At 41.3% G+C, this 27,657-nt stretch overlaps 1 protein-coding gene across 4 annotated transcripts in view; it reads right to left on the bottom strand.

Annotated features, from left to right (window-relative positions):
* Positions 1-27,657, bottom strand: part of DMD (dystrophin) — a 1,192,402-nt gene that overhangs the window by 62,929 nt on the left and 1,101,816 nt on the right. For 2 of the 4 annotated variants that reach the window (XM_074159153.1, XM_074159164.1), the window contains exons 1-4: positions 25,402-25,421; positions 18,590-18,651; positions 6,883-6,957; positions 909-1,110 (exon numbers count right to left, since the gene is read on the bottom strand). In XM_074159153.1, coding sequence (XP_074015254.1) covers positions 909-1,110; positions 6,883-6,957; positions 18,590-18,651; positions 25,402-25,421 — 359 coding nt within the window. Of the gene's footprint in view, positions 1-908; positions 1,111-6,882; positions 6,958-18,589; positions 18,652-25,401; positions 25,422-27,657 lie in introns of those variants that run through there. The other 2 variants (XM_074159135.1, XM_074159144.1) reach the window with 1 other exon arrangement.

Raw genomic sequence — 27,657 nt, 5'->3', positions numbered from 1 at the left:
AAAATGTCAATGGAAATACAATAATTGACCCATGTCCTTCCATTTCTATACGTAAATGTTTATTCTGCCACAGTAACGAGTGTGTCTGGCTGAAGGTAGCTGATAAGAACCTTAAAAAAACAAATGAAGACTTCCACTGACTTTTTCTTTTTTTTTTTTTTTTCTTCACTAAATTCACCAAATACAAAAACAATGGCTTATCCTAAAATTAGCTTCCAAACATGTGTTGGAATTTATCTATGCATTATGAGCAACATCATTAACCCACTGAATAGGAATACTCATAAATATTCTTAAGGTAAACTTACTCTGTTGTATTTATAATTATAGGTACACATTTTAAAATTAAATTTTAGATGAAGTATTCCTCAAATCTCCTGAGTGTTAAGGGTTGCAAGCACACTAGATTAGAGATGAACCTCTTCCATATTTGAACAAGAATTATAGATTGAAAGCTATAGAAAATGGACAGCTCTGAAAAGGTTTAACATCCGGAAGTACAGACACAGGCAACAGTTTATATAATAGTGTTCATACTGTTGCTTATTGATAATTCTCTTGAATTCCTTTATCTAAATAAATTTTAAAAGCCATGCAAAGCCGTGACCTACTGAAGACATGCAGTTTCAGAATTTCTCTGAACACAGAAATCTGTTTAAAAAATTCTGGTTTCCAGTGCTCTTATTGCTTAGTTCAATAAAGCTAGGATTTTAAGCCTAACCAAGGGCTGTACTGATTCAGCTAAATGCGGCCATTAAACCATTAGGTTTACTAAACTTCCGCTTTAACTACTGTTTTTTCAAGCCATTCATTTTATAATGAGGCAGACAGCTCGTTACCCCTTTCCCCTTCCCCTTGTTCTGTTGGGAAGCTCCTGAGCAGGTCACGTTCAGAGCACCCATACATACGTGTCGTAGACATTCAGCAGCCAGTTGAGGCACATGTCCACACAGAGCGGAACGTTGACCAGGTTATTGTGCTCTTGTTCCAGTCGATCATAAATGGTGGTCAAGCAGTTAATGATCTGCAGAATATCCATTGGCTGGTCGTTTTGTTTGAGGTTGTGCTGGTCCAAGGCATCACATGCAGCAGACAGACTCAGGAGATCCACTGTTGAAATAAATAAATAAAAAACCACCACAATAAAGTTTAAAGAGAAACAGTGGTTTTCCACCAACAGTAGTTGGGGTATTACCCATACCCCAAAAATAAATAGAGCAATTTATTTGGCTTACATGCCTGTTCAGAGGACATTTTATGACCTCTGAAAGACAAGGGCAAGACTGGTTTCAAGACTCCTACAGGTACCCTGTTTATTCAGCTGCAGTCTTAGACAGCAGTGTTCATAAAACTGAAATCTGTTTAATTTTTAGCTGTAAAGTACCTATTATGTTATTGGATCCTATGGAAATACTACATGTAAATTATTATGTAAGTAAAAATTACATATCTCATATTCCTACAGGTAGGCTACTATTCGACTACTGCATTCACCAAATATGCTCTAAACATACTACACGTCATCAACTTTCCTGAGACCTGCCATCCATTTTTTAGAGAAGTCAAGCAATCTTAACTGAACCAAACTCCACAAGAAATACTGAACTGGGATTAACCTCTCTGTTACTTTTCCTCTGGTGAGAAGAGGGAAAAGAAGGTTCTGGAAACATTAAATGGCCTATTTCATAGAATCATTTACGTTGGAAAAGACCTTTAAGATCAAGTCTAACGGTTAACCTAGCACTGCCAAATCCAACACTAAACCACATCCCTAAGCACCATATCTACACACTTTTAAATACCTCCAGGGACAGTGACTCCACCATTCCCCTGGGTAGCCTATTCCAGTGCTTGATAACTCTTTCAGTGAAGAAATTTTTTTCCTAATATCCGATTTAAACCTCCCCTTGTGCAACTTGATGCCATTTCCTCTTGTCCTATTGCCTGTTACTTGGGAGAAGAGACCGACCCCCATCTCATTACACCCTCCTTTCAGGTAGTAGTAGAGGGCAATAATGTCTCCCCTCAGCCTCCTTTTCTCCAGGCTAAACAACCCCAGTTCCCTCAGCCACTCCTCATAAGACTTGTGCTCTAGACCCTTCACCAGCTTTGTTGCCCTTTGGACACGCTCCAGCACCTCAATGTCTTTCTTTTAGTGAAGGGCCCAAAACTGGACACAGTACTCAAACTGGAGCCTCACCAGTGCTGAGTTCAGGGGGACAACCCCTTCTCTATTCCTGCTGGTCACACTATTCCTGATACAAGTCATTGGCCTTCTTGGCCACCTGGGCACACTGCTGGCTCATATTCAGCCAGCTGTTGACCAACACCCCTGTGTTCTTTTCCACCGGGCAGGTTTCCACCCAAGCCTGTAGCATTGCATGGAGTTGTTGTGACCCAAGAGGGTCACACACACATACTAACATCAAAAGTAGCATCACACTTTGGGGGACGACAAATCAGAGAGTTATGGGATGTTGGTTTACAAAGTAAAACAGTAATAGGAAAAAAAATAAATTAGAAAAATGAAACTATTGATGTAGATTCCTGCTGCCACATGAAAACCCTTTGTAATTCCTTGCATTAAATTTCCAGGGCGTGAGCAATGGGAATATTAAAGCCCAGACACTTTTAGTCCTGCTCGTACCATGAGCAGTCACAAAGTGCAGCACCATTCAACATGACTTGAGGGAGCAGGATTTGGCCCAAACTGAACTACCCAAACTTGTCCAGGAAATCCATCACAAAATTGGGAAACGAACTTACCCAACTGTGAGACCGTTTTTTCTCTGATTGGAACAAAAATGTGTTTTATTGAGTCCTGGTAAGGACACAGCTCAGTAATGTCAAAGAAAATGCACAGAGGCTAAATGCAGAACCCCATGCAGGATTTTTTTTTTTAAGAACTTCATCCAGCTCAAGGACACATTTGCCAAATTCTCACTTGAGTATCCTATTTTACCAAGGATGAAGCTGACCCTTTGATGTTCTAGTGGAGATGAAAAATACTTTAGCTGCACACAGGGCTGCTTGGTAAAGCTGCATGGACAGTACGCTGGGATTTCATAATTGCCAAAAGCATTTCAGGAGTATAAATTTCATTGGAAATCAACAGGGACTTCTGCTACTAAATCCCTTAAGCACTTCTGAAAATTTCATCGTGTGGGCCTCACATACCCAGTGCTAGAGTGAATAAGGAAAGCTTGGAACGCTATCCCCATTATTATAACAAGAAATTAAACTTTACATTGGTGATTTTGTGCACGGTTTTATTGGAATTTTCCTTTTTTCTCATTAGCATATAGATATTTATTAAAAGAAAATATTTTGGAATATTATGTTTAACCTACTAGCATATAAAATATAGCTATTCTAAGGTCAGTGTTATATCCTCCTAAAGCATATTTATCAAACCCATTCCTAAGAGTCTCAGAAAGAAGCTTTTCTTCCAATAATTTTTTAGTCAAATTGGAAATAGAGCACTGCCTTCACAACACCTTTAACTCTGAGCTTCAGGCTGAACTCTCAGTTCCTTTGAGACTATGAATCAACGGTAATTAAATGAACCCCTCAGGCATCTGAGTGGCAGCTTAATTATATATGCAGCTACTGCTAAACATGGGTCACTCCACTTTGTGAAAGCTTTTCCCACTAATAAGCAGCAACTTCTGAAAAGGCTTTCACCCCGCTCTTCATCAACCTCATGTCCTATCTTGAAGTTAATAACATATGTTCATCTTATAACAAGCAAAAACTGCTCGCCATCCCACTCTGCTCCAGGGAACTTCTTTTTATGGGAAAGAGTGGCTCTGGCCTTTGCCACATTAAGCTCCTCCTGCATCTTTCCCACCAAGATGAAAGAAGGAGAAGGAGGAAGGGGGGACCCTCTCTCAGAACCAGGAATTGCGTATTTCATTCCTGAAAGCAAATGTGGAGGTCCCATGAACGACAGACTTTCAAAAGACAAGCCCCAACAGTCATACATGTATTGAAGAGTTTTATATTCATAGGTATTGTGATTTGCAAAGCTTTAATTGAATAAATCATACCACTTTAAGCTTTGTACTTTTTGTGAGTTCTCTGACACTCTTTTGTTCTTTCCTCTTTAAAATTCCAAAACTGACTCCAAAATCTGTTTGAGCAGTAGCTTCTAGCTTATTTTGAAATCTAAGTCATCTATATATATAAATAATTCTCTGACACTAGACACCAACCTGTGGCCAGATTGCAGAAAAAGTATAGAAGATGACCTGGAATAACTGCCACTGGAGGACAGAAGTGACAATTAACAGGCAGGAGAAAGTTTGCTGTGAAGGTCACATACTGAACTTGGGAAAAACTCAACATATGGCTGGTGATAAAACGTATAAATGGTGTTCCCAGAATGCAAGACCATCTCCTCTGTAACCTGCTGCTGTTGGCTGATACATTAAAAAAAAAAATATATTTAATCTAGCCTGTATACAATTAAAGGAAAAAAGCACCCTAACAGAAGTTCCTGAATACTTCCTTTTGTGCATCTCCAAGAACAGTGTGTGAATACACCTCATTTCATTGACATCACAATGTTCAGATGTGGTTTGCACTTAAAGATCAGATCTTTTAAAAGTAGTAAACCAAGAAAGTCAACATGCTTTGATGCAATTATCAAAGGAAACCATACATTTAATAAAAAACGGTGCAATAGTTACACCTGGCATGCCCACAATAATTTTGAAGGCTGGGACAATAGAGCCACACACTAGATATTTCTAAGGTAACACAACACACAAGCATTTATTTGTTAAGGATTATCGTTTTCCGTAGGGTTCTTTAGGTTTAACGACCTAGCACCTTAGTGTTCAATGGGCTGATTTGCAAACTGAAAAGAAGTAAGTCTAAGAATAGTTCATTTTTAAAAGTGTTTCTATTCTTGCCACCAAGGCATAGGTTGCACCTCCACTTCTGCAGGCCTTCTATTGTGCACACATCTTTAAAAGTGCTCCTCAGTAGACATCACTGCTCTGCTTTTCATAAAGTTTGCAGAAAATTTTATATATATACACACATATATATATATGTGTGTATATATATATTTAAACTCATGAAATTTTAAAACTGAAATAAAAAGTAAGAGCTGAAAGCAGCACCCACAGCAGGTGGAATTTAGGGATTTTTGGCTATGTGTAGAAGCCCTGAAACCCAGCAATGTGCTCTATTTCTACTAGTGCCAAACTGCAGAAAAAGAATTTTCTAATGAGTTGGGGTTTTTTGGAAAAAATCTAATTAAACTGACTTCACAAGTGACATTGAAATCACAGAACACACAAATAAAATGATGGTGTCTCCAAGCAAAAATATTTGTAAGAACAAAGACTGCTAACCAAATTCCTTAAATACTTTTCCTTAGATACAAGTATGAAGAATGCGCTAAAGTAATCACTCTAAGTGCCACTGCATGTCTCTGAAAACATCCATTCTCAGAAAATCTACCTAAGTATAACCTCGAGAAATGAACTGACTTCAGCGCATAACTACAATTCCCCACTGTAAAGTCCAAGATGAGTCTAGAATTATTTAGTGGTAGGCATCAGGGTAATACAGATAAAAAAGGATGCAAAGTTTTGCACTTTCAGCCATAAAAACCTGTTGCAAATTACGCTTATGCACTGCCAGCTAGAGAAACCTGTAATTCCAAATATTTTATTTCCCTATGTCAGTGCTGCACCGATTGTGGATACCTTTCACTGCCTATCACTCCAAGTTCTTTACACTACCTTTCTACGATGAGTGTGGCAGGAGTGCTGTGCCATGGAAAGATGTTTGTATTTCTGATCATCAAAATTCATCATCACTGCATTAATGTTCAGACCTTTAATTACGTTACACGAATTTTCACTTACTGTTTGTTTTTTTGCTTTTTCTGTTCTGTTTTTTCATACATTCAGAAATTAAATCTGTTCACTAGTGGAATTCACCCATGCTTATAAGCCTAAAAGTAAACATGCTCAAAAATATCAATGTTTGACACAGTTCCAGAAAGCATGTGAGCACAAATCCAAACCTGAGGTAAATCAACAGTTGAGACATTTGCAACTGTGTCAGAAACTTAACCCTGTAACTAAATGCCAAATGGTGAATGTTAAAGTATTTTAATAACCTCCCAAACTGTACCACCTAATAAACTGCTTGCTTTGGCAACTGATTGGCCTACCAAGAAAATTACAAGCAAATTATTTAGCTATCAGGTTCCAATAAACTGAAAAGGAAACATAACTCTAGTGACAAGTAAAATACCATGCACCAGTTGAGAGAATTAAAATGTTAGAACACGCACATCACAAACATATGGCTGATGAGAGACTTCTGAACATAACCAAAAGCCGGGGAAAAATGAAGCTAAATGTTTACTGTGATGATCTCATTTAAAGGCAACAGCCCCTCAGGGTTCAAGCTTCAACTTAATAAGCCATTAACAACTCCAGCTCTGGAGCGATTACTTCACCCAAACTCTCACCGTTCCCAATACACTCCAATCCTGTTCCTTTGGCGTTGAGACGTAAAGTTGTGGCTGACGCAAGACGTGGCTCTGGTAATGAGCACAGTGAAAATACCCAGCTAAGGAGTATAAAGATAAGAAATATGTAGGAGATGTCAGTTTTGTGTCTGATCCACTGCTCTGTCTAACAAGGGACAGATCTGCAGACCAGCAAGCACTTTGGTTTTGTAAGGAACGTGCAAACTGTTGGCAGCAGAAGACCCTTCAGGTGGGAGGTTCCCATGCACCAGGCAGATCTGGGGGTATGTGTGGGGGTGTTTTTCTGCTTCTGAAAGTTGTGAATAAACTTGTGCGTTGGTAATAAAGTCCTCCCGGCAGCAGGCGAGGCACAGGCACATACTTACAGCAGAGGGCTTTCTGCAGTCTGCGGAGCTTCATGGCAGTCCTGTATGCCGAGAACCTGACGTTGTTCAGGTCAGCTGTAGGGGTGAAATATTAAAATAAATGATTAGCTTTACACCTTAGAAATAACCAGACTCACAAAGACATTGTTGAGCTGAACTAGATTATACTCATCGGTTAGAAGAACAGAGGAAAACCAAAAAAAGTACGTTAGAAACTCCACTGAGCAAAAGCCCTCAAACCTTGACAAGCAATCATCCAAAAGAAAAAGACTAAGTCCTGAAGTGTTACTTCCTTTCCTTCAAAGGCACTGAACTTAAGAGCACTTGAAAGGACAACATCAGTGACTGCAGCAGTGTTGTCTGAAGACACGGCAGCCTTTCACACCAAAGGCACCGTGAGAGAGATAAGAACCTGAAACTCTTCCTTGTCTGCCCGATGCACCAGCCAGGCTGCGTGCAGGCAGCCCCAAGAGAAGAGCTCTGCCCAGGGAAAAGCAGGCAACTCTCAGCTACGACGGAAAAAAACTTTAGAAAAAAAAACAATGAAACATTTGTACTTTCCACCCAAGCAGATCCCAGCCCTGAGACGCAGAGCCTTCCTGGTGAGAAGCCAGCTCACCCAGCCAGGTGAGTTCCCAGGTTCCCGCCTCTGAACCGGCGGGGAGCTGGTGGGCTGTGGCAGCACAGCAGGGAATGTGACCCAGCATGGAACACCCGGTGTGGCACGATTTCTGCTGGAGCCTTCTTGCACGGTTAACAAAATAAGGACATCAGCACAAGTAGCCTCCGAATAGTTTAACCACAGCTTGCAAAAACCTCCCGGGACGCTGCAGGGACAACGTGGGCCACCCATCAAACTACTCACACCACACTAGAACTTCTAGAAGCCTCTCAGCCCTCAGGAGGCTCAATATCAGCTACTTGCACATTATTCAGCACTAAATTCTGACTATCTCCACAGCAAGGCACAGCAACTGGTCCGTAGTCTAGAAAGTGAACACTAGACAAAACTGAAAAAAAAAGGAGGGGTTGTCTTGGACCAAATCTGGCCAGGAAACTGCATTTGCATCTTTCTCTTCCATGAAACCAGAACAAGGAAGATGCACTTATTCTAATCTTGTCCCTGGCTTTGCTGAGGGTGGCCTTGGCCAAACCCCATTTGTAAGAACCAAGATAAAATTCACTGAAAGTGAGGTTGAAACTACTGTGTCTGAATTCCTGCCATCAGTACCAGTACATTGGCTAACTCGTAATTTACAACCAGATCTGGCATACCCAGACTACGGTGCAGATACAACACCGCTTGCAGTATTCAGAATCAGACTCAGGATACAGAAGTGAGTGCGCGAATTTGGCAAAGGGCTTTCGTTTATACGAGTAGGTCAACAGATACCCAAGCTAACTGCATGCAGCTTCAAGCTGGTACCTCCATCAACCCCAGGTAAGCCATCAAGGTTGCTGTTTTGGGGGCAAGTCAATGAATGGATGCCGTTTCCCAAGTGGCACTACCAGCTCCTCCCAGGGATGCTACAGGGCGGTTGCACGGGGAACTAAGGAGTGGCACGGAGTGGGACAGGGATGCTCCTGTGCCAAACCACTGTCACCTCCACCACTGAAAAACCAGACTGCTGCTGGCATACTCCTGGCCCTGTAGGAGGCGTACTCCTCTGGGCCCCTGCTACCCAACTAACTCCTGGGCACAGACACTCCTGGGCATTTGAGCCCTCTAGGGACTCTTCCCAACAGATCGGTTGGAATCTTGCAATTTAAGGGTCTTCTAGCACAGAAATGGACTGTTTGTGCCAGCCAGTTTCAGCACCTGGCAACACTGCAGAATGCATTTAACTGACTCATGAAACACACAGGGGCCTAAGGAGTTAATGATGGGAAAGTGTTTGGAAAGTCTAAACTACGATGTAACTACAAAAATAACATTAAAAAAAATATTTTTTTTTATTTATTTTTTTTCAACCTGCTTTAGTGGAGGTGTCCCTATGGCAGGGGGGTTGGAACTTGATGATGATCTTTAAGGTCCCTTCCAACTCTAACCATTCTATGATTCTATATTGGCTTAGAATAAAGGTCCATTTAGCCCAACAAGCTGCCTCTATGCCTGGCAGACTCTTAGAGAAATAGTATGATGAAAACCAGGGCAAATACAAAACAGTTCCTTGCTGGCATAGGTGCTGAGGTGCTATAAAGCTGTTTGCAATGTGGTAGCTTGGGTACAACTATCCCTGCATCATTTACAATGCTGTACAGGTACAGGTAGCAGAGGGAACATAGTCTCAATTGCATTAATTTTAATTAAGCTGTTCTGAAAGACTAATTTGAGGTTTGATAATTCAGTAGTTTTGTATACCTTATTAAAAGCTGTGGAACATTTCTAAAAAATGTCTTACAGCAGAATGGAAAGTTTCAGCTTTGTATATAAATTCTTTTCTTTGCATGGTTCCATACACCTTTTTAATGGGCAGTTCTCCTGTGTACTGTTCTCTCACAATCATCCTGACAGGTCCAGAAGCCTTAATGTGGTGTGGAATATAGTGAGCAATTTAAATGAAGTGACTTAATTTGTCTTGAACAGAAATTAATAAAGCAGTCTCTCACAAACACTCTGCAACTTCAGTTCCATTTTGTACTCTTGTTGTAAATCTGCACTTGTATTCTGGAAAAGAATATATACTATATTACGGCTAGCTTTTGATAAAATGAAGCAGCCTTCCCTAAACTTCCCCTGAGTATTCTGCAAAAAGCTTCTCTACTTATTATTTACATTTTAAGAAATATTAGTAAATATACATGCATATTTCAGGCCTTGATCAAGGCAGAAAGTATGATCCATGAACACACTTAATCCTGAAAGCGCTGTAGTTTACATCTATTTTCCTGTGTATGTAACACACAATGAATTTGTTATCAACCTTAATGCCATTGCTGCCAAGAAGCATCTGCTGTAAATGAGCAGCAAGCAAGTTTTGGAGCCCTCACCTCAGGTTTTGGGAAAGTAGCAGCAACGTCTGCTTTTGGCTGTACGTGCTGAGGCCATGTGTAGCCATCCCACGCCCCTGCTTCCCACTTTTGCTGCTGTTATCAGTATTAGCCCATGCCCAGTTACTCTCCCTGGGTCAACTGCTCACCTCTCGTCTTCATTATGCCACTAACTCCATGCTCCTGATGGATGGCTCCCTTACCAGGTGGTGACAGTCATTTGTGGTTGCTGGATCTTAATGATTTAGCTTTTCCCCCCACCCTACTCCCATGAAACTGCTAGTGGCATCTTTCCTCCCCCGGAGCTACTGCTGGAAAGAACATGTTGTTCTGTAGAGCAATGAGGGGAGCCCAGGCCTCTCCTAATTGGGTTCAAATTATTTCCCTTGCTGGTATATGACCCTATTTAAATGAACCGTAGAACACAAGATTGTCAGGGAACGAGACTCGGTCACTGGGCTCGGGAGCGTTGGAGGTAACATCACCATGAAATGCAAAGGGAGGAAACTTTGAGTGAGGCAGCAGACAGCACTGCCTGGCCGCAAGCCAGCTGCTGCTGCCGGGAACGTGCAGAGGAGGGAAGGAGGAGGCAAAAGCAGCAGCAACCTTCCTATGGAAACACCACTAGCTCCTCCTTCCCTGTGGGGTTTTGTATTTTTTTTCCCCTTCCTGTGTCCTAAGAAAAAAAACCTGATGCTTTCTCTACTTCTCAACAGCCACTAAAAGAGGAAAGGCCCACTAAGCCTTGACTCCAAATCTTTTATCACCTCTGAGCATGCCAGAGAGCTTCCTCCCATTCCTAGAAATTATTCACCATCTCACCATCCAAATGAGGTGGTCAGAGGGCGGGAAAGCCTTTGGAGTATCTAAGACTTTTGCAGGTTGTTTAATGATACTCCCAGCCCTCATTCAGAAGGTAACTTTCAAGCTTTGATCAAAAAGTGTAAATGCTCAAGAACATAAACTGTTTATGGTCTGAAACGACAATGTAGTGGAAGAGGTCACCTGGTTCCTGGAAAGAAAAAGACTGCGGAAAAGATCACACAGGAGTATTTGGTGACACTCATAGCGACAGCCCAGAGCAAATAGAAATCATGGTTCTCCCAACACTCAGCCATGAACAACTGCTCTGTTTAAGAAGATAGGAATTTTTCAAGGGCAGAAGATGGCAGATCGTGTTACAGGAGACCCGTAAGATGGGGCAGGTGCTTACAGTGGATGCCTTCGCAGCAATTAACAATTCCCACCAACATAGCAGTAAGATCTCTCCATGATCCCCCTAAGCTTCTCCTGTAGCCCTCCCACCGTCTTCATGAAAGAAGTTCAAAGTGCTAAAGCATCAGCTGTTCGCAGAAATTAGGAAATTTCCTTCCACTGCTTTCTTTTTTTCATTACAGACACAAGACAAGCATCTCCTTTGCTTCATAGCAAATAATGCAGTAGGAAGGTTTTCTAAAAAAGTGATCTCCTTCACATCCATCATGTGCCTACAACATATGAATATGTTCATATTCTTATGTTCATTCATATCAATATGAATAACACTGAACAAGAACTAGTGCTTTTATTACATATGCAGCTTTAACGAAGAGGACTCCAGCCTGCTCATAGGAAGAACTCAAATCAGAAATATTATGGAAAGATGATCAGATAATTAAATCCTAACCTTTTCTGCATGTTGAGAGAAATCACAAAACAAGAGCTATGTTCGTTCTCAAAAGAGCTAAGACAGCCTCTCATTAACATGTTTTCCAATGTGGTATTTCTACAGTATTGTAGGAACAGCTGTAATTACACATAACAGATCCTTTTGACAGTGGACAATCAAGTTAAAAAAATCCACTCGTGAATTGGTCAGTAATTTGTATCACAAAATGTGAACTACCTAATGTTGTAAATTAATTTTTTTTTTTAAATCCTCCCATACTAAATTCCAGATTTTACATTGGGATACGACTATTATTTCAAGAGGAAAAACAGATCCTCATATTCTTGAGTCTTACTGCAACAAATAAGTTGGTAAGCAACTAAAAACAATAAAAAAGAACAATAAGTTTTTAAAAAGAACATATTTAACAAGAGGTATAGCATCCAGCATGGAGGGATATTTGCTTTTATTCTTAAGTAAGTAGTCACATCTATAACACAGACAACAGGTTTCAAGTGAGGTGTTGTAACTGAACTGCTCTCCATTGTGGTTCTTAAAACAGAGGAACCACTCTATAATTGCCCTAGCTGCTAATAGCGCTGAATGACTGGGATGGTTTACCTAATAACACACTGTCGTCTACAGCAGACTAATCTCACTGAGGGTTTTAAAGCTCTGGGATGGGCCACACTACCTCCTGTCAAAGACTGTACATGTAATTTGTCTCTCACACACACAATGTAATCTGAAGGCATCTCAGGAAGGGTCTTCTGCCTGTAAACCACCTTGTTTTTTACTTTAAAGAGGGTTACTTGGTTATATTATTGTGAATATTATTATTATTGCTTTTTATTTCATGAGAAGAAAACACAGCCATTTAATTTGATTTTGTGGACAGTAATTTTCTCACTGTCTGGACAGAATCAAACTGAAAAGAGCAGCTTACATGCTTCAGGTGGTAACTATCTCAAGAGTAAAATTTGGAAAGTTAACAACTAATTTCTTTGAAAGAAATTAGATGTCATTGGGTCAAATTCTCATCTTCATCTGATAGGATTTACAGAGTTTTGAGGTTTGTTTGTGTGTTTTACTCTCACTTATTTGCATGGAAAAAAAATGTGAAACCTCAAACCCTGAAAGTCTTACTCAACCATAGCTTGTGATATGCTCATATAGCTGTTCAGAAATACACTGCCTGCAGTGAATATACTATTTTGCTAATTGCATGTCCCTGTTGTCTCTGACAATGCCTACCTAACAGAGGTTAAAAACTGTGTTCTGTACAGTCCTGAATGGACCATAATTCCACTACCGCCACTAAGCTTTCATGTTTCATCAGACATTAACAACACTCTCGACTTCTCAAGAAGCTTCATCTCACATCGATTCAATACAGCTGTGATTCCCTGACCAGCTGATAAGAATGCAGGGTTTCTTCCCACTGCCCAAATCCCATATATAAATCTTTTAATGATGCCCTACAGTGACATATACCGCCTCTTTAGGAATTGTAATTTAAAAATGCAAATGAGACAAACGCACAAAGGAGAGAAATTAATCAAGTAACACTGCTTAATATCAGTTGAGTCTCAGCTATTGACTCTTTTATTATAACAATAATTAATGTTATCATCTACATTGCTTTGAGAATAAATAACAGTAAACAGTGTTATTATACACATACAGCTTAACCACTCTCCACGAAACAATACAGCATGCTGTATTATTTCATGGAGACCTGTCCCACTGAGTAAAAAAGCTGATAGCGTCTCTGCAAATTAGTGAGTGGGAGGTACACCAGGCACCAAAATGCTACTGATTGCACCTAGACCAAGTGGTTGAAAACCACAGCACGTACCAACATTCCAAAAACCAATTGAAATGACCTTTGGGAACTTAGTTTTAGCGTGTAATGGCTTTTTTTCAGCCTGCAAACCCGAAAGCGTAAGAAAGGATATGATGTACATCTGGGTTATATCCCATTATGGGGTTGGGATGTGAGTAGAGTTTGCAGTCAGAAAGGTCAGAAATCCTTCACGTACATTAGATGAGAAGTAGTCATAATGGAAAAACCTAAAATAAGTAAATAGCAAAAAAACAACTTCAAGAATACTAATGAAAATATCCATTTGCAAACTTTCTTGAGGAAAACGCTCTCATACTGGTCAGCTATTCCATAACAGAACACTACTTTGCTCTCTCTTCAATACCCTCCTTCACTGCTAATACGCCTATGGTTTCATTTCCAAGGGACACAAGGTTAACTTCTACCATGTAACTTCCACTTCTCTGCCATAGTTACATTTATGGTCTGTTAGGTGTCTGCCTACACAAGATGCAACCACACGGTGTTAGAAAGATGACCTACTCTAGGTCTGACTACTATCCAAGGTTGACAGAATCCAACCAATCCTATTTTCTGAAGTGAGAAGTTTTATTATTCAAATTGCAGTTAGCTTGAAAGAGACATCTGCAAATAAGCAATATTTAAAGAAAGACCATAGGTATAATTACACCAGATTTTGGTAGAAATCAAAGGATTGATGTGTGCAATAGGCACATGTGTTACTAGTACAAACGTGGAAAACATTTAGTTGAATCCAATAAAACCTCATATTAAATACATGGTTTAGCAGTTTGTAATAAAAACTATTATGGCAAAGAGAGGCAGTTTAGCCTCCTGGGGCAGCATTTCAGAAGGACAAATCAAAATACACAAACCAAAAAGGATAAAGTTTGTCCACCTTGGTCATTTGGAGTTGGAAGCTCACATTGCTGCACAAAAGCAGCCAGCCACAAGACCAAAACGGCAGCTCCGGCCGAAAGCCCCAGTGGAGGCTGAGAAGTACCTTCCAGCATTCTCCTACCTTGTGTTAAGCAACTCTGACATTTCTTCCATGTACTCCACAGAGAACTGCCCTCCCCATCCCTCCAAATTAAATGGAAAGCTGTCACCAGTGCACTGCAGTCTCCAAGGGTGAGGGTGGTTTTCACCCCCTTGTCGTGCCTTGGTGAATCAGGAGAGATAAACAGATGCACTCATCAACATTTCTGACTGCATCCTGCTACTGCAATTACTGTTCACAGTGACACTAATGCACCTTGAGGAGACTCGTACTGACATTACACGGGAAGGCTGGAAGAGGGGGACACTAACAGTATGGCACAGCAGCCCACGTTCTCCTGGGCCATCACTGCAAAGGGTAGATTCATTTTCAGCTTAAAGGCAAAATACTATCATTCTGATCTAAACTGCCTGCAATTAAACGTTCACTCTCACAAGACAATCTGAAAAAAAATTAAGCAATCTTAGACCACTTCGATTCCTGCTCTTCCCATCTCTCCCCTCACCCAAAGGTCCTTGAACTCTTCAGGACAATGCAGTAACACAAACTCTCATTTCAGTGATGCCCTGGAGCCATCATGAAGGATGAGAAAATTTGTAAGGGGGCTGTAAAAGAACGATATAAAAAAGCAGATCTGCTGCAGGGGAACTGCTTTTGGAAAGAAAAGCAGTTGGAGCGGTTCTTGGTACTTTGAAGACTTACAGAGAGAAGTTAGAAGAAAATGGGAGTGGTTCGTAACGGTGTAAATACAAACCAGGGGATGTCTGTCAGTCTCTGAACCTCTGAGACTCACTATCATTGATTTTTACTACCTTTCATATTCCAGCATTTATTTTTGTGTTCTTAATTTATATAATTTCTTCTTAATTAATCCACACCAACATCTACTAGATACACTAAATGATACACTTAAGGTCATTGTTGCAACTACCTGTTGCCACTTTGACTTCACCATTAAAAAACAGTTAAGGCATTTAATATTGATGGCTTATTATGTGACTTTAAGAAGCTGTAACTTTAAGTGAAGGGTGAAAATTGCCCAATTTAAGTCAGCAGTAGATGCTTCATCAAAAGGGATGAAATGCTATGTTGTTTAAATAACAAAGAAGAGCAGGCTAGAACAAGCCTTTTAATATCTGAAAAGGAAAAGCTTCTGTTAAAAGAACTGCCAGTTAGAAACTTTTTATACACGTCTTAAATTTCAAATCAAATATTTTAGTTATCACTAGTGTCTTTATAAACAGCCATGTTTCAGCAAATGAGATCAAAGAGAATTTGAGAATATTTCCTTCATGGGCAGGTCATTTTATAATTTCTTCCTATGGGTTCTTTCTGCTTCCTCTGCTGCAGTCCCTCTGGAAGAAAGGATACAGGACTTTCCAGACTGACAATCTAATTGGGTACAAAAATGCACACCGCATGTTCCTACCTTCTTTTATTAGTACCAAATAATGCTCCCAAGTAATTTAACTTCATTTTTATAAATACCCAAAGCTCTAAAGTCAGAAAGCTGAGGAAATAAGTTTGAAATTTGGAATTCATCTATTGTAGCAAAAATGTAATGCAGCAATTTGTAGGTATGTGAACAATAAAACTATTATTACTCCTTTTTCTTACAGAAGAGTCTCTTGTGTCTAAGACATAGGCAGATAAGGAACTTCACGTTGTGCCAGGTTGCACCTTCCTCATTCACTTAAAAAAAAATTAAGCTTTCAGTAATTTGTAAGAATTTAAATTAGCCATAAGGATCCCCTAGAAAATTATGATATACTGGCATGTTTAGAGAGCTACATCACATAGCACAATTACTCCCTAGAGGCTAGGTGTAGGAGTTGGAAAATGGAAATGAAAACTCTTGACAGCACTGATGTGCTTGGTCTCATTTTTTACATTTACCTGGATTGCAGAATTCATGTTTTCTACCAGATATTTAAATGCATATACTCTAAGCTCTTTACTAGCTTCTTCATATGAATGAGAAACAAAATTTGGATCCTAATGTGAGGTAAAAATAATAGGATGCAGTACAAAATCAACTTTACTAATATCTTCTCAGATAAAATATTACTGAACAGTCTGAAAAGACTTCAAACATCCCATTATTACCGTTTTGACCTGAGGCAAAGCAAAGCACTGAAAATACATCAAGGGTTCTGTTCAAGACTAAACGGGTTATGCTTGTATTATGAGATTTGTATGAGTTAGGCAATGATGAATACACATAGTTCAAAAATAAAATAAAAAAAAAATTGGTAGCTTATGCAGTAGCACTTTTATCAAAGCTTCACCCCATGTGGCAGTGCACAAAGAATCACCTTGTCTAATCTGTTTTGTACACATATATGAACAACTATGTTTACTAATAAAAATACACATTATGCATCCTTTGCTAAAATCAGCATCACTTCCATATTAACAAGCATTTCGTCTCAACCCCCCCAAAATAAAACTAGCCAGAAAGAGGACTGCCCTTTTGGACATTCCTTGCTCCTGAAAACGAAAAGCGCAGGATATTATAAGAAAAAGCAACAAAATCTGCCTAAACATGTTCCTTCTTTATGTAGTAAGAAATATGGTTATCTTAAACTCTTGACACTGGGATGATACTTATAGTGATAAAACTCAGTGAAAGTAAATGCAAACTGACTTCAGCAGTCACACATCTTTTGAAACGTTGACCTGAACACATCAGGACAATATTCTCCCTTATACATAGCTACCTTTTCACTTCTTGATACTCAGGAGTGCTCTAGCTAAAACAGGGAAACACCAGAAGAGAAGCAGTTGCAACAGGACTTTAGGTCTGACCAACAATAGTATCAGAAATATCATGCAATCTCCGGATTAAAGGTGGCTGCAGAGTCATAGTGCAGTTCAAGTAACAGGCAACTGTTTGAAGACCTACCTGGATTAAAGGGACGCCTGCATACGCAATTACAATTTGTCCTGAATCTTTTAAACCACTCACTTTAAGAGTAAAAATATAAAGGAGACAAACAGGGCAATACATTATAATTAAATGGCAAGTCAATACTTGTCTGCTTTTGCATTTGGTTAGCCTGAACTTAGACATCTTATATCCCTTTTTGACATACAGAGCTGTATTCTGGTTAATTTTTTAAACAAATTGCTGCTATAGTGCAAATACCATATGGAAAGAAATCTTCACACTGTCTCATTCCATTTTATCATATCACTTTTCTAAAATATTTTTGGTATGCCTTTAACTGCAGAGCACTGTAGAGATACCTGAGTTAGCTCGAAATGGATTATGCTGGCATAATTAGACTGTTTTCAGCAGCTAAACTAGAGTTTAGCAGGAGATAATTTAAGCTATTTTTCACCATGGTAAATAAGCCTGCGCTGAATGCTAGATTTGACTGCCCCAGTGCTCAAGCTGGCTCGTTTAAAGCTGGTTTATGTGTGTGTGCTGTACAGACGTAACCTCCTTTATGAATGCAGCATATTCACTGATATTTCTTTTAGAGAAATAGCTTAATTTTTATTATGCCCTCTATTATTTATTAACAGAGCCATTAAATGCAAAGAGTTAGCTATTAAATGGCCTGCCAAGCAGCCTATACTAGAGCATGGATTAACCTATTTTATCTTATAGATGTGCTTCTGTTAATAAAATCCAAAGCTGCTAAAAAATAAGAAAAAAAAACCTCCACCAGAGAGGCACATCTGAAGTCATAATAAGCATGCAATTTGGGTATTCAAAATGACATCATGACAGCTGCCATGCCTTCCAAGTATTGAAAGCGCTTTAAAAATAAAGCAGTGGTAACGCAGTTTGGCAAATTGCTCCAATTGGCTTCCTACCATCCAAAAGTCAACATTAACAGCAGCTTGGTTTGATTTTTTCATCTGCCTTTTGTAAAGTAGATTAGACAGTGAAAAGATTCAGGATTTTTTTTTTAAAATCATTTCTGTCTCAGTCTTTCAGCAAGAGTTTGCAACAATGCACTCAAATTACTTCGCAAACCCAGCGCACATTCTAAATGTGCTAATTGAAATATTATTTCTTCCACTGCATGTTTGAAATGTGTTATTTTGCCTTACATATTTCCCTTGCAGAAAATCTTAACCTCAATAAAAGCACTGCCTCTCGCTTCTACTTCATTTTGGGTTTTGCTACTTCTGGAAATCCTTGCCTTGAAAACTCATTGGATTGGGAAAAAAAAAAAACAAACCCAAACAACTGGTAGAGGCGTCTTACCTAAAGACTGGTAAAGCTCAGTCATCTTGGGATGATCCCAGCAGGTCGTTTGCGTCTCATGGCTACAATACAAAACATGAAAGTTAGTAAAGTAAAATTGCTCTCTCCGTCGCACAGCGAGTGATCCAGGTTGCACACCAGAGCGCGGTGCCAGACCACCGCCCGCAGCCTGAGCTGCTCTGGCAGGGGGTCTCAGCAGTGGCAGGCACGTCTTCTTCCAACACGAGTCGTTAACTCGGAGCGCTTTATTTAGGCACGGGCTCAAGAAACAAAAATTGTAAGCAGCGCTAATATTAAAAAGACAGCAAGTATCCAGATAGGCCATAATGCTTTGGGGAATTTGCAAGCATACCGATCAACTCTTACAAACTTGGTGTTTTGTACAGATTGCTCTCCAGTTCCTCCAAACTAGAGGCGAGACGTTTAAAAGGGTTTAGTACTTGAATCTTTGTGGAAATTTTGACCAGATACGGAGATACACGGTGGTTTTGACCTTCTTTCCCCTACGTACTCTTCCCACTCTTTCCCAGGTGGCAGGTAAGAGCTATCCAATGCAGCGGCTGCCATCCTCCCTTTCGGTCCAAACACCTGCACTAAAACCCCCATGCAACAGCCCACTGATCCATCACCAGCTCGCATCCCTTTCCAGCCCAGTGTGTCACACATCCCCCATTGCTGTTCTCTTTTAGCGAAGACTATTGCTGCTCTTCTTCTTCCCCGGGACTCGCAGGCCCTTTCCCTTGCCCTGGAGGTCCCTGTGCAGTGTCAGGCGGCAGAGCTGTTGGGAAGCCAGGGAAAAGCTGAAGCGGGGTTATGAAACGCTGCAGTATGACTAGAATGTAAATTGGACAGTCTCTGCAATGAGGCTAGCAGTCTTCAGCTTTGCAACACAACATGTTGCCAAAAGACACACAGTGTGAGAAAGCCAACGAAATGAAGTGTTAGCGGGTGTAGTAGCAACTCACGTCTCCCTAAGGTTACACATTTTATGATTTTTTTTTAATGACAGCGTGATCAGCTAATGTGATCATGTTTCCATTAACGTAGAAAACTTGAAAGAAAATTCTCCTTATCTATCCTGCAGCCAATAAACTCCTGTTCATACAGAACACATTAGAAGAGGACCATGACTATTCATAAAAAAAATAATTCTGGAAAGCGTATGTAGTGCACAGTTCCTAGCAATCACGTTTGCAATTTCTGTACTTAAAAAGCAGACATCCTGGTTCCAACACACACGCGTCATTTGGGAGAAAATATGCAGGAGAGCAGGACCTGCTCCACAGCGCTGTGGAGCTCCTGGAGCATATACCTTCCAGCTCCAAGAGACTAAACCACAGACCAGCCAGTGGGCTCAACGCACCTGTAAACCCAACTGTGTGCCAGAAGACTGGTACAGCGAGGTTGTTTTAGAGAACAAACTGTCCTTGAGTTTTCTTTTTGAGGCAGTGATGTTCCCAAGTACACCTTTACAGGCTAAAAAGGGGTAACATTTTCAATGAGTCACTTCAACACCATCCCTACTCAAGAAAAAAAGAAAATCGTGACATGTTCTCTTAGTATGATTTAATTTTAGTCTTAAAAGACAGGCTATTTATTTGATTCATATGAATACTTCACTGGCCTAGTAACCTCTATATATGCAGTAGCTTACTATATATAATATTTCCAGATTTTGCTCTGTGACTGTAAGAAAGAATGAAAGGGATCACAAGCGCTAAGCATAAGGAAAAAATGCTGCTATGGCACTGCCCTAGTTGAGCACAGGCTTTTAAACAAGCCCTGTCTCATCAACCTCAGCATCCCCTCCCCTTCCTAATTCCTGCGGTGGCTGAAGGCAGTGAAAGAGGGAGGAGGACACTAGATGAGCAAAAGCAGTCTTGTTCTTTGCTCTGGTAAAAAATGAGTCGTGCAAAGGGAGGTGGTTGCAATCACATTCAGAAATCTGAGCCTGAGTTGGTTTTTGAAATGCAGAAACTGGGTAGCTTCAAGTGAAAACCTGTGGATCTGAGCCACCTGCACCCGAGCTCCTGAATTTCCTACTACGTTTGGTATGGGCAGGTTCTGCAGAGAGAATGTAGCATCAGCAGCTTTTACCATACCCGGGTATAAAGTGCATTTTAGAAGAAAACCAGAAATGGTTTCCTTTACACATTGAGTCCCTAAAAACAGCTACCAGAAGGCTCTGCTTATACAACAGCAGCCCAAAGGAAAAGAAGAAGGGAGCATACTTATCGCAGAACCACCCCGTAGCCAGAGATGTCACAATTTAGGTGAACCCAAAATCGCAGACCCAAATAAACATTCAAACCTGCAGACGTGGGACCACAGTTTGTTCGCACCCAATGTGAATCCCAGATCGATAGTTCCCAGGCATGAACCTGGCTGCTCTGGCTTGCTTCCCCAAGGGCAGGTAGCCCCAGAAGTGGGGATGTTCAAATAGCAACTGTACCATGGTTTGTATGCCAAATCATGTAGGAAAAATGAGAAAAAGCAAATATGCACACAGTTATGAGAAATGTCTGAAAATAATCTGCCTAATTTTCCTCTGTGAAATTAGTTTGGCAGCCATAAGTTGCTCTATGGATAAAGCAGACACTTCAGAATCCACAGCCGTTAACCTGGTAGCCTTCAAAGGCACTGATTCCCCATTAAAATATTTAAAAGCCATAAGATATCTGGCAAAGGAATATAGGAATGTGGAATCCCATGCCTGTGTTAGATAGAAGAACAAAAGGATCATCTTAAATGTGGAAAACTATTATGGTTGATCACTAATCAGCATTACATGGATGAGTAATTTATTGATTTTTTTTTTTTTTTTTATGGTAAGGCCCAACCATATATCAGTGGATTTAGTGTGTATGGTTTAAGCTTATGGCATTTACTAATCTTCCTGAAAATCCATAACTGATTTTCCTAAGATCTTGTAAATAAAATTTCCATTGTCAAAGAAACATTGGACTCCAACTGTTTTTAGATATTTTTAATACCAGTAACCCCAAACCACTACTCGGTGTGATTTCCTTTCATGGTATAAGATTAAGTCCCTTGGAGATGCACATTTTGTAAGGAATGCTTTTATTCGCTGATTCTATGATTTCCCCTCTATCCCCTCCTTTGTCTTATTTATAAACTTAGTTGCAACTTAAATAACTTAGTTTATTTATAAACTTAGTTGTTTTATTTATAAACTTAAGTTGTAACTTAAGAGGAAATACCCCGTCCTTCAGGCTATAAAAGTCAAGTCAGTAGAGACCCTAACTCTTGCCTCTGCCACCTTCCCAGCAGCAATTACTCATGGGGCAGGGTGCCCTGTGCTGGGCTGGTGTGGCCACCATCGGCAATTCAGCAGAGCTCACTCAGCCTCGCACCCTGTACCAGACCCAGTGTCTGTCCATCCACCTCTGCAGCTCTTGAGGGAAAAAGCAAGGGATTTAACGGGAACTGAACCTCGGCCACTGTGATTTCTGTAGAGGCTGAGTGCCCGTACCGAGCCAGGGCAGATTTTGTTGGTACTTTACATGCAGAACACAAGAAGGTTGCAGCTATTCCGCTCCAGCTAAAAGGCACTTGCCTCTCAACTGAACATTTTCAGCTCAGAAAGTTATCAACAATTCTGCACACAAGGGCAGCTCCAGGAAAGGTTAGATTCCATCGAGGTTATTCTTCATAAGCCTCTTTGCCATTTTCAAAGGCCATTTAATTGTGAGCTTTGGGGTTGAACCGGTGGGGGAGGATTTGTGTGTATGCCCTTATTGTGAACACCGTCTGAAGTGAAATGCCAGCTCAGCAGTTTCAGGCAGCCTCAACCACACTTGGGAATGCTGTAGCATCCTTAATAGATCTGCAGCAAAGCGTTTGCCAGAGTTTCAAACTCCGGTGAACAAGGCCCTTTACAGCTTGCAAGTCAGGAAGACACAAAAAGTGTAGTGCAAGTCCTCTTGACTAGCAGCACCTAAAGCAGGGCGAGAATTTGTGCAGAAATAAGTACCCACGATGCTTTTCCAACAAACCACCATCATAAAAAGGCACCAATGCGCACAGCCAGTAGTTTTCAATATCGCACATGCTCAGAGGATACATTCTGCAATTTGGCTCTACATTTAGGTCAACTAAACTGACTGCTAGCTTTTAAATCATGGACACTTTGCAACAAATAAAAATATAAGCGAGCTCACATGGTGTATTTTTTCCTCTTTCTCATCTGACTTAAGCTGCAAAGGTGGAAAGGAAATTAAAGCCAAGTCTGGAAAGGAGAGGAGCAGCAATGGATAATGGTGACACCTAGGCGCTGGTGTGACTGGCACGCTAAATACTCTGATAATTCAGTGGGATGAAAGCATAGTCTTCACTTAATACATCCCTTGGGAACCACAGGACCACTTCATTAAAGGATGATTATATTATATTAGCAAGGATAATTTTTATGTGAGGAATTCTGTCACACTATGCCTGTGTGAACTCCTCTGCTCCTGCCAACAGCAGAGAGATTTGTCTCTTGTCGCTGTCAGCAGAGCCAATAACACACAGGATTGAAAACCTGAAATCAAAAGATGATATCCTAACTGACACACTGGCTGAATTACAGTTCCCTTGTTATAACTTGTCCAGTTTGGACAAAATACAGTTATTTTATCTTCCTTCCTTTTATATTACTTCTGAGCAACATCAGCAACAGAAGGAGTAGAGAGCAATGCTCCCCCTCATCCAAATTCCTGCAAATTCCCCCCCCAAACATTCCCACATAAGCCACACTGAAACATTTGCAAACCTTTTAACTGTTTTTGATTGCACTCCTCCCTTTTATTTTTTTTTTTCCAAAATGTATATAGGATTCAGTCTCATGTGTATTCACTGCTTGGCTACAGAGTCTAGAATTTTAAGTTGCAACCGCAGGGTCCTTTTTAAATTCTTAGATCCCTCTTCATTGGTGATACCAGAGCCAGTTCTGCTGCGCTTCTCCCCTCACCTTTCACTAGAAAATGCAACATCAACTACATTTGCATAGAATAAGAAATTCTATCACATAGCAATAAATAAATGACTACATACACTTATGAAAAAGCCAAAATTGAACTAGTATTTTACAAAGCACTGGACTGATCCATTTTCAAACAACACAATTCACAATACCTCTCACCTTTTGGCTTTAAGATGAATAAAAGGTTATTCCAATCACCTTATGACTGTTGTCAAAAAGCCAAAATAAACATGATGGAGTTGCTTGGATTTTAGTAACCTAAATGCAACTTAAATTGTTTGTATGAATAGATATAACCGCTCATTTAAAAAAAATGTTTTCAACAGTAGATGACAGTGATTGCGAGGAAGACTTTATAGTTGTCTTTTTACAGTGTTTCATTAATTCCTTAGATAAAACAAGTTACCACCATGGAAAGTATTGGCGATGTAAAAAGGTGGCACTGCTTTGTGCTTTACAAAGGACTACTGTTTTCATCTGTAAATCTAGAGACTACTGATCTGTGCAGTGACTATTTCTGTTTAAGCCAAGGATCAGTGTCTTTTCAGCAGGAATTTGACTTTATCATGTTTTATTGGCTTTTGCGAGATTTATCAGGACTGCTGAAGGCAGGCACCGATACATATTTAAGTTTCGTGCCGATACTGGAAATGAATAGTAGGAGAAGGGCAAATATCAACTGCCAAGTACTGAATAGTAACTCTTTTTTTCTCCCCTCGATGTTAAACATTTATTTTGTACACTCTGTCACGGGCAAAGATTCCTGCTCAGTGGCGACGGCTTGGTGAGCCAGCCCCCCCAGCTGTTACTCTCCACTGCTCTATTTGCTTTTCAAAGCCTATCCTCTCCACTTCTGCCAAAGCAATTTCACTGCAGGGTCTTGTCAAATCCAGTCTCAAACAGTGATGGCCTCAAACAATTCCTTAGTGCTAAAAGGTCAAAGATCCTACACAGAACCATGTTTCTCGCTGCCTCAGCTCTGTACACAGACGCCTGCAAAAATCACTTCTTGGCCCAACTTCAGCTTAAGATGAGGACTGGGGACACTGGAGGTGTCCCAGGCTGCACGATGTTTTACAATAGCTATTAAAAGGCAATATAACGTACCATATAACAACAAGAAATACAGCACTTAACAATGCAGTAGCCCAGAGGGAATCCCCTCACAGCTTCTTCTGCCTACTAACTTGAAAGATTATTTCTAAGCGTGAAATTGCCGGGAAAAGTAATACACCTCTAAGCACGTTCGTTTTGAGGAATTCTATTAAAGTTCACGCCTGAACCAAGTTATAGCACACGCTACGTGCTATACAGGTAACGTTTTACAGCACTGCACTCTCCCTTAAAACCCGAGGAACAACGCCAAGAGCCAATTCCCGTCCTTGCCGGCGCCTCCCGGGAGCACCCCGCATCTCTGGCACACCCACCCACGACCTCCCGGCCAGACTCCTGCGTTTCTTTCACCCTGCCAGCCCACGCCTGCCCGGGTACACCCACGCGTGTCTGCGACCTCACGTCGCCATCTCCTACGTGTTCCAACTAGACACATGCAGCGTGAGAAGGGAAAGGCGCGGGTTTACACGCCGCTCCAAGTTCCCAGAAGAAACGGGGCAGCCAGCTGTTCTTTTTAGCGCAATAAATGAAAGGCACGGCCGCTCCACACCCCCCAACCTCGGTCCATCACGCGGGGCTCAGCCACGCCGCTCCCCACCTTCTCCGGGCGGCGGGACGACCAGGGGCGCTCCGCTGACACACCGGAGAGCCCCCGCACCCTCACCGCCACCCCATCTCGCCGGCACCTGCTGCCGCCCCCCCACAGCCCCCTCACCCCTTGAGCTGCTCCCTCATGGCGGCGGCTGCTGCTGCTGCTGCTGCTGCTGCTCGGCGGCGCCGTGGAGACAGAATCAACGCGGCCGCCCGGCCCCGCCGCCCAGCGCCGCTGCGGCCGCCCCGACGGCGAGGAGGGAGGGAGGGAGGGGGCGGTGCTCCCCCGCCCCGCCCCTGCCCGCTCCCGCCCAGCGGCGGTGCCGGCTCGGCAGGGAGCGCCCCGAAGACCCCCCTATTCCCCCCCCCCCCCACCCTGGACCCCTTCCATCCCCTCCCCCGACTATCCCTGATCCCTCTCCATCACCTCGCCCCCTCCCCTGCCCTCACCTGGGCATCTCTTCGGGCGGCGGCTTGAGGAAGCCTTCGGGGCTTCCCTCGACTTTTTTGGTGCTTCTGGGGTTTTTGGTTTCTTTTCTTCTTTTCTTTTGTTTTCTTTTTTTTTTTTTTTTGGGGTGGGGGGTGGGGGGGGGTGTTGGGTTCTTTGGGCTCCCCCGGGGAGACGGGCGCTTTCAGAGGGCTGGCAAAGCGGTTCGCCTTCAGCGGGCTCGGGGAAGAAAACTTAATTAAAATATGCACCGAAGCTGGGATGGATTTGAAATGGATTTGAAAGGTGGGGTTTCGCTTGGCAGCTGTTAATTCCGGCCCTTAAAATGCTGAGTGGTTTATTTGTGAGTGAAATCGGGTAATTTCATTTCTAAGGGCTTGCCTTAGCCTCAATGGGAAGGACAAGCTTCTCCCTCGGAATTTTCAGAGCAGAAGAAATAGTTCTGCTCGTGCTGAGTAACTGTCGCAACGTTTCTTTGTATCAATTCCTACTTAATATTCAGTACACAAATAAAAGCTAACAATCTCCTTTTAGTGTCACAAGCATTTCAAATCAGTGCAGCCAGTCTGCTCTCAGGCAACTTTTAGATCTACATCCTTTATTCACTAAAATAATGCCGCATAGAGAGCCCCCAGTCCTTCAAGCAACTCAGAACTTTTTCAAGCCTTACAGTCTGTACTTTCTTGCGAAAGCCACCCAAAAAGGTACCTTTCAAGTGGACAAAATAAGTCCCTATTTTTACACTGGGAAAATGCAGGCCTAGAAACACAGAAAATTTATCTTACCCATTGTTTCCATACCACAGGTATATCCCACAGACTGCTTTCCTATTCCTCAGATGCTGGTCAGCATTGAACTTGGCAGTTTTTATCTTAAGTGCTAGGATCCCTTAAGGCTTCTGGTAGCTGGGTTAACTGATTTTAGGAAAAGCTCAACAAGTAGTTCAAGGAAAGCCCCCATGTTTTTTTCTAGAACCATTAAAAGTGTAAGATGCTCAAGGTTCAACCTCTCAGCCGCTCAAATGCAAATACAAAACCTAATGGAATTACATGTTAAATTCTCATAGTTTCTAGACAATTTAATTTGTTTTAAAAGTTTTCAATTGCCTGTCATCTACAACACTACCCCAACATGCAAAGAAAAGAGAATTCATTTTTGTGCAACCATAAATCGCTACGCTAAAGCTTATTAGACTGTGAGAATTTTCCATTTACTTTGGTGGACCCAGTATTAGATCAATTGCCATAACAGACCGGTTAGTTTTGAGGTGAAAGAATAGGCTGAAGGCTGTCTAACCGTGTTACATCAACAACCTCATCTTTTCCTATCTTCAGCTGAGTTTTAAGAAGTGAGACAGCTCTCTCTAAGTCTTTAAAATAGGATGTTTAGCATATTGCTAGGGAGGAACCTCATGGTCTGTTACAAGGAGAGAGCAGCTGCCCGTGTCATACAAAGGAACTCGGCATAGCCAGAAGCCCGCTGTTTCACACCAAAAATGGTTTGTTTTCCTTCAAGAAGTATCTAGTACTGATACCCCCGATACACATTCCTTCAATTTTTACTGTTACTGGAGTTTCCTGGTCTGCCTTAACAGGAGCTTGATGCTGCTATTATCACGTTGGTCTTCTTTCCCATACAATAGTGCCAAGTAATAAGAATTTTAAAACCAGTCTGAATTTCTCATACTTTGCATAATCTTCTTTCTCCTTGAGTTACAAATAAAGCATTGTATTCAATTAGACTCACAGCAGGTGAAAACCCCAATTAGTGAATCCATTTTCTTGGCTTTTTTTCCCTACCTTACACCCACACACCGCTTTTTTTTTTTTTTTTTTTTTTTTTAAACAATGAAGGGGAACTCTGAGTCATTCCTCAATTGAAAAGCAAATTAACCCTTTGATCTCCCAAATCAAACTATTACCCACTCAAGAA

This window comes from Numenius arquata, chromosome 1 (genome assembly GCF_964106895.1).
Source record: "Numenius arquata chromosome 1, bNumArq3.hap1.1, whole genome shotgun sequence".
In the NCBI taxonomy this organism is placed as follows: domain Eukaryota; kingdom Metazoa; phylum Chordata; class Aves; order Charadriiformes; family Scolopacidae; genus Numenius; species Numenius arquata.
This window is presented reverse-complemented; position numbering and strand designations above follow the sequence as displayed.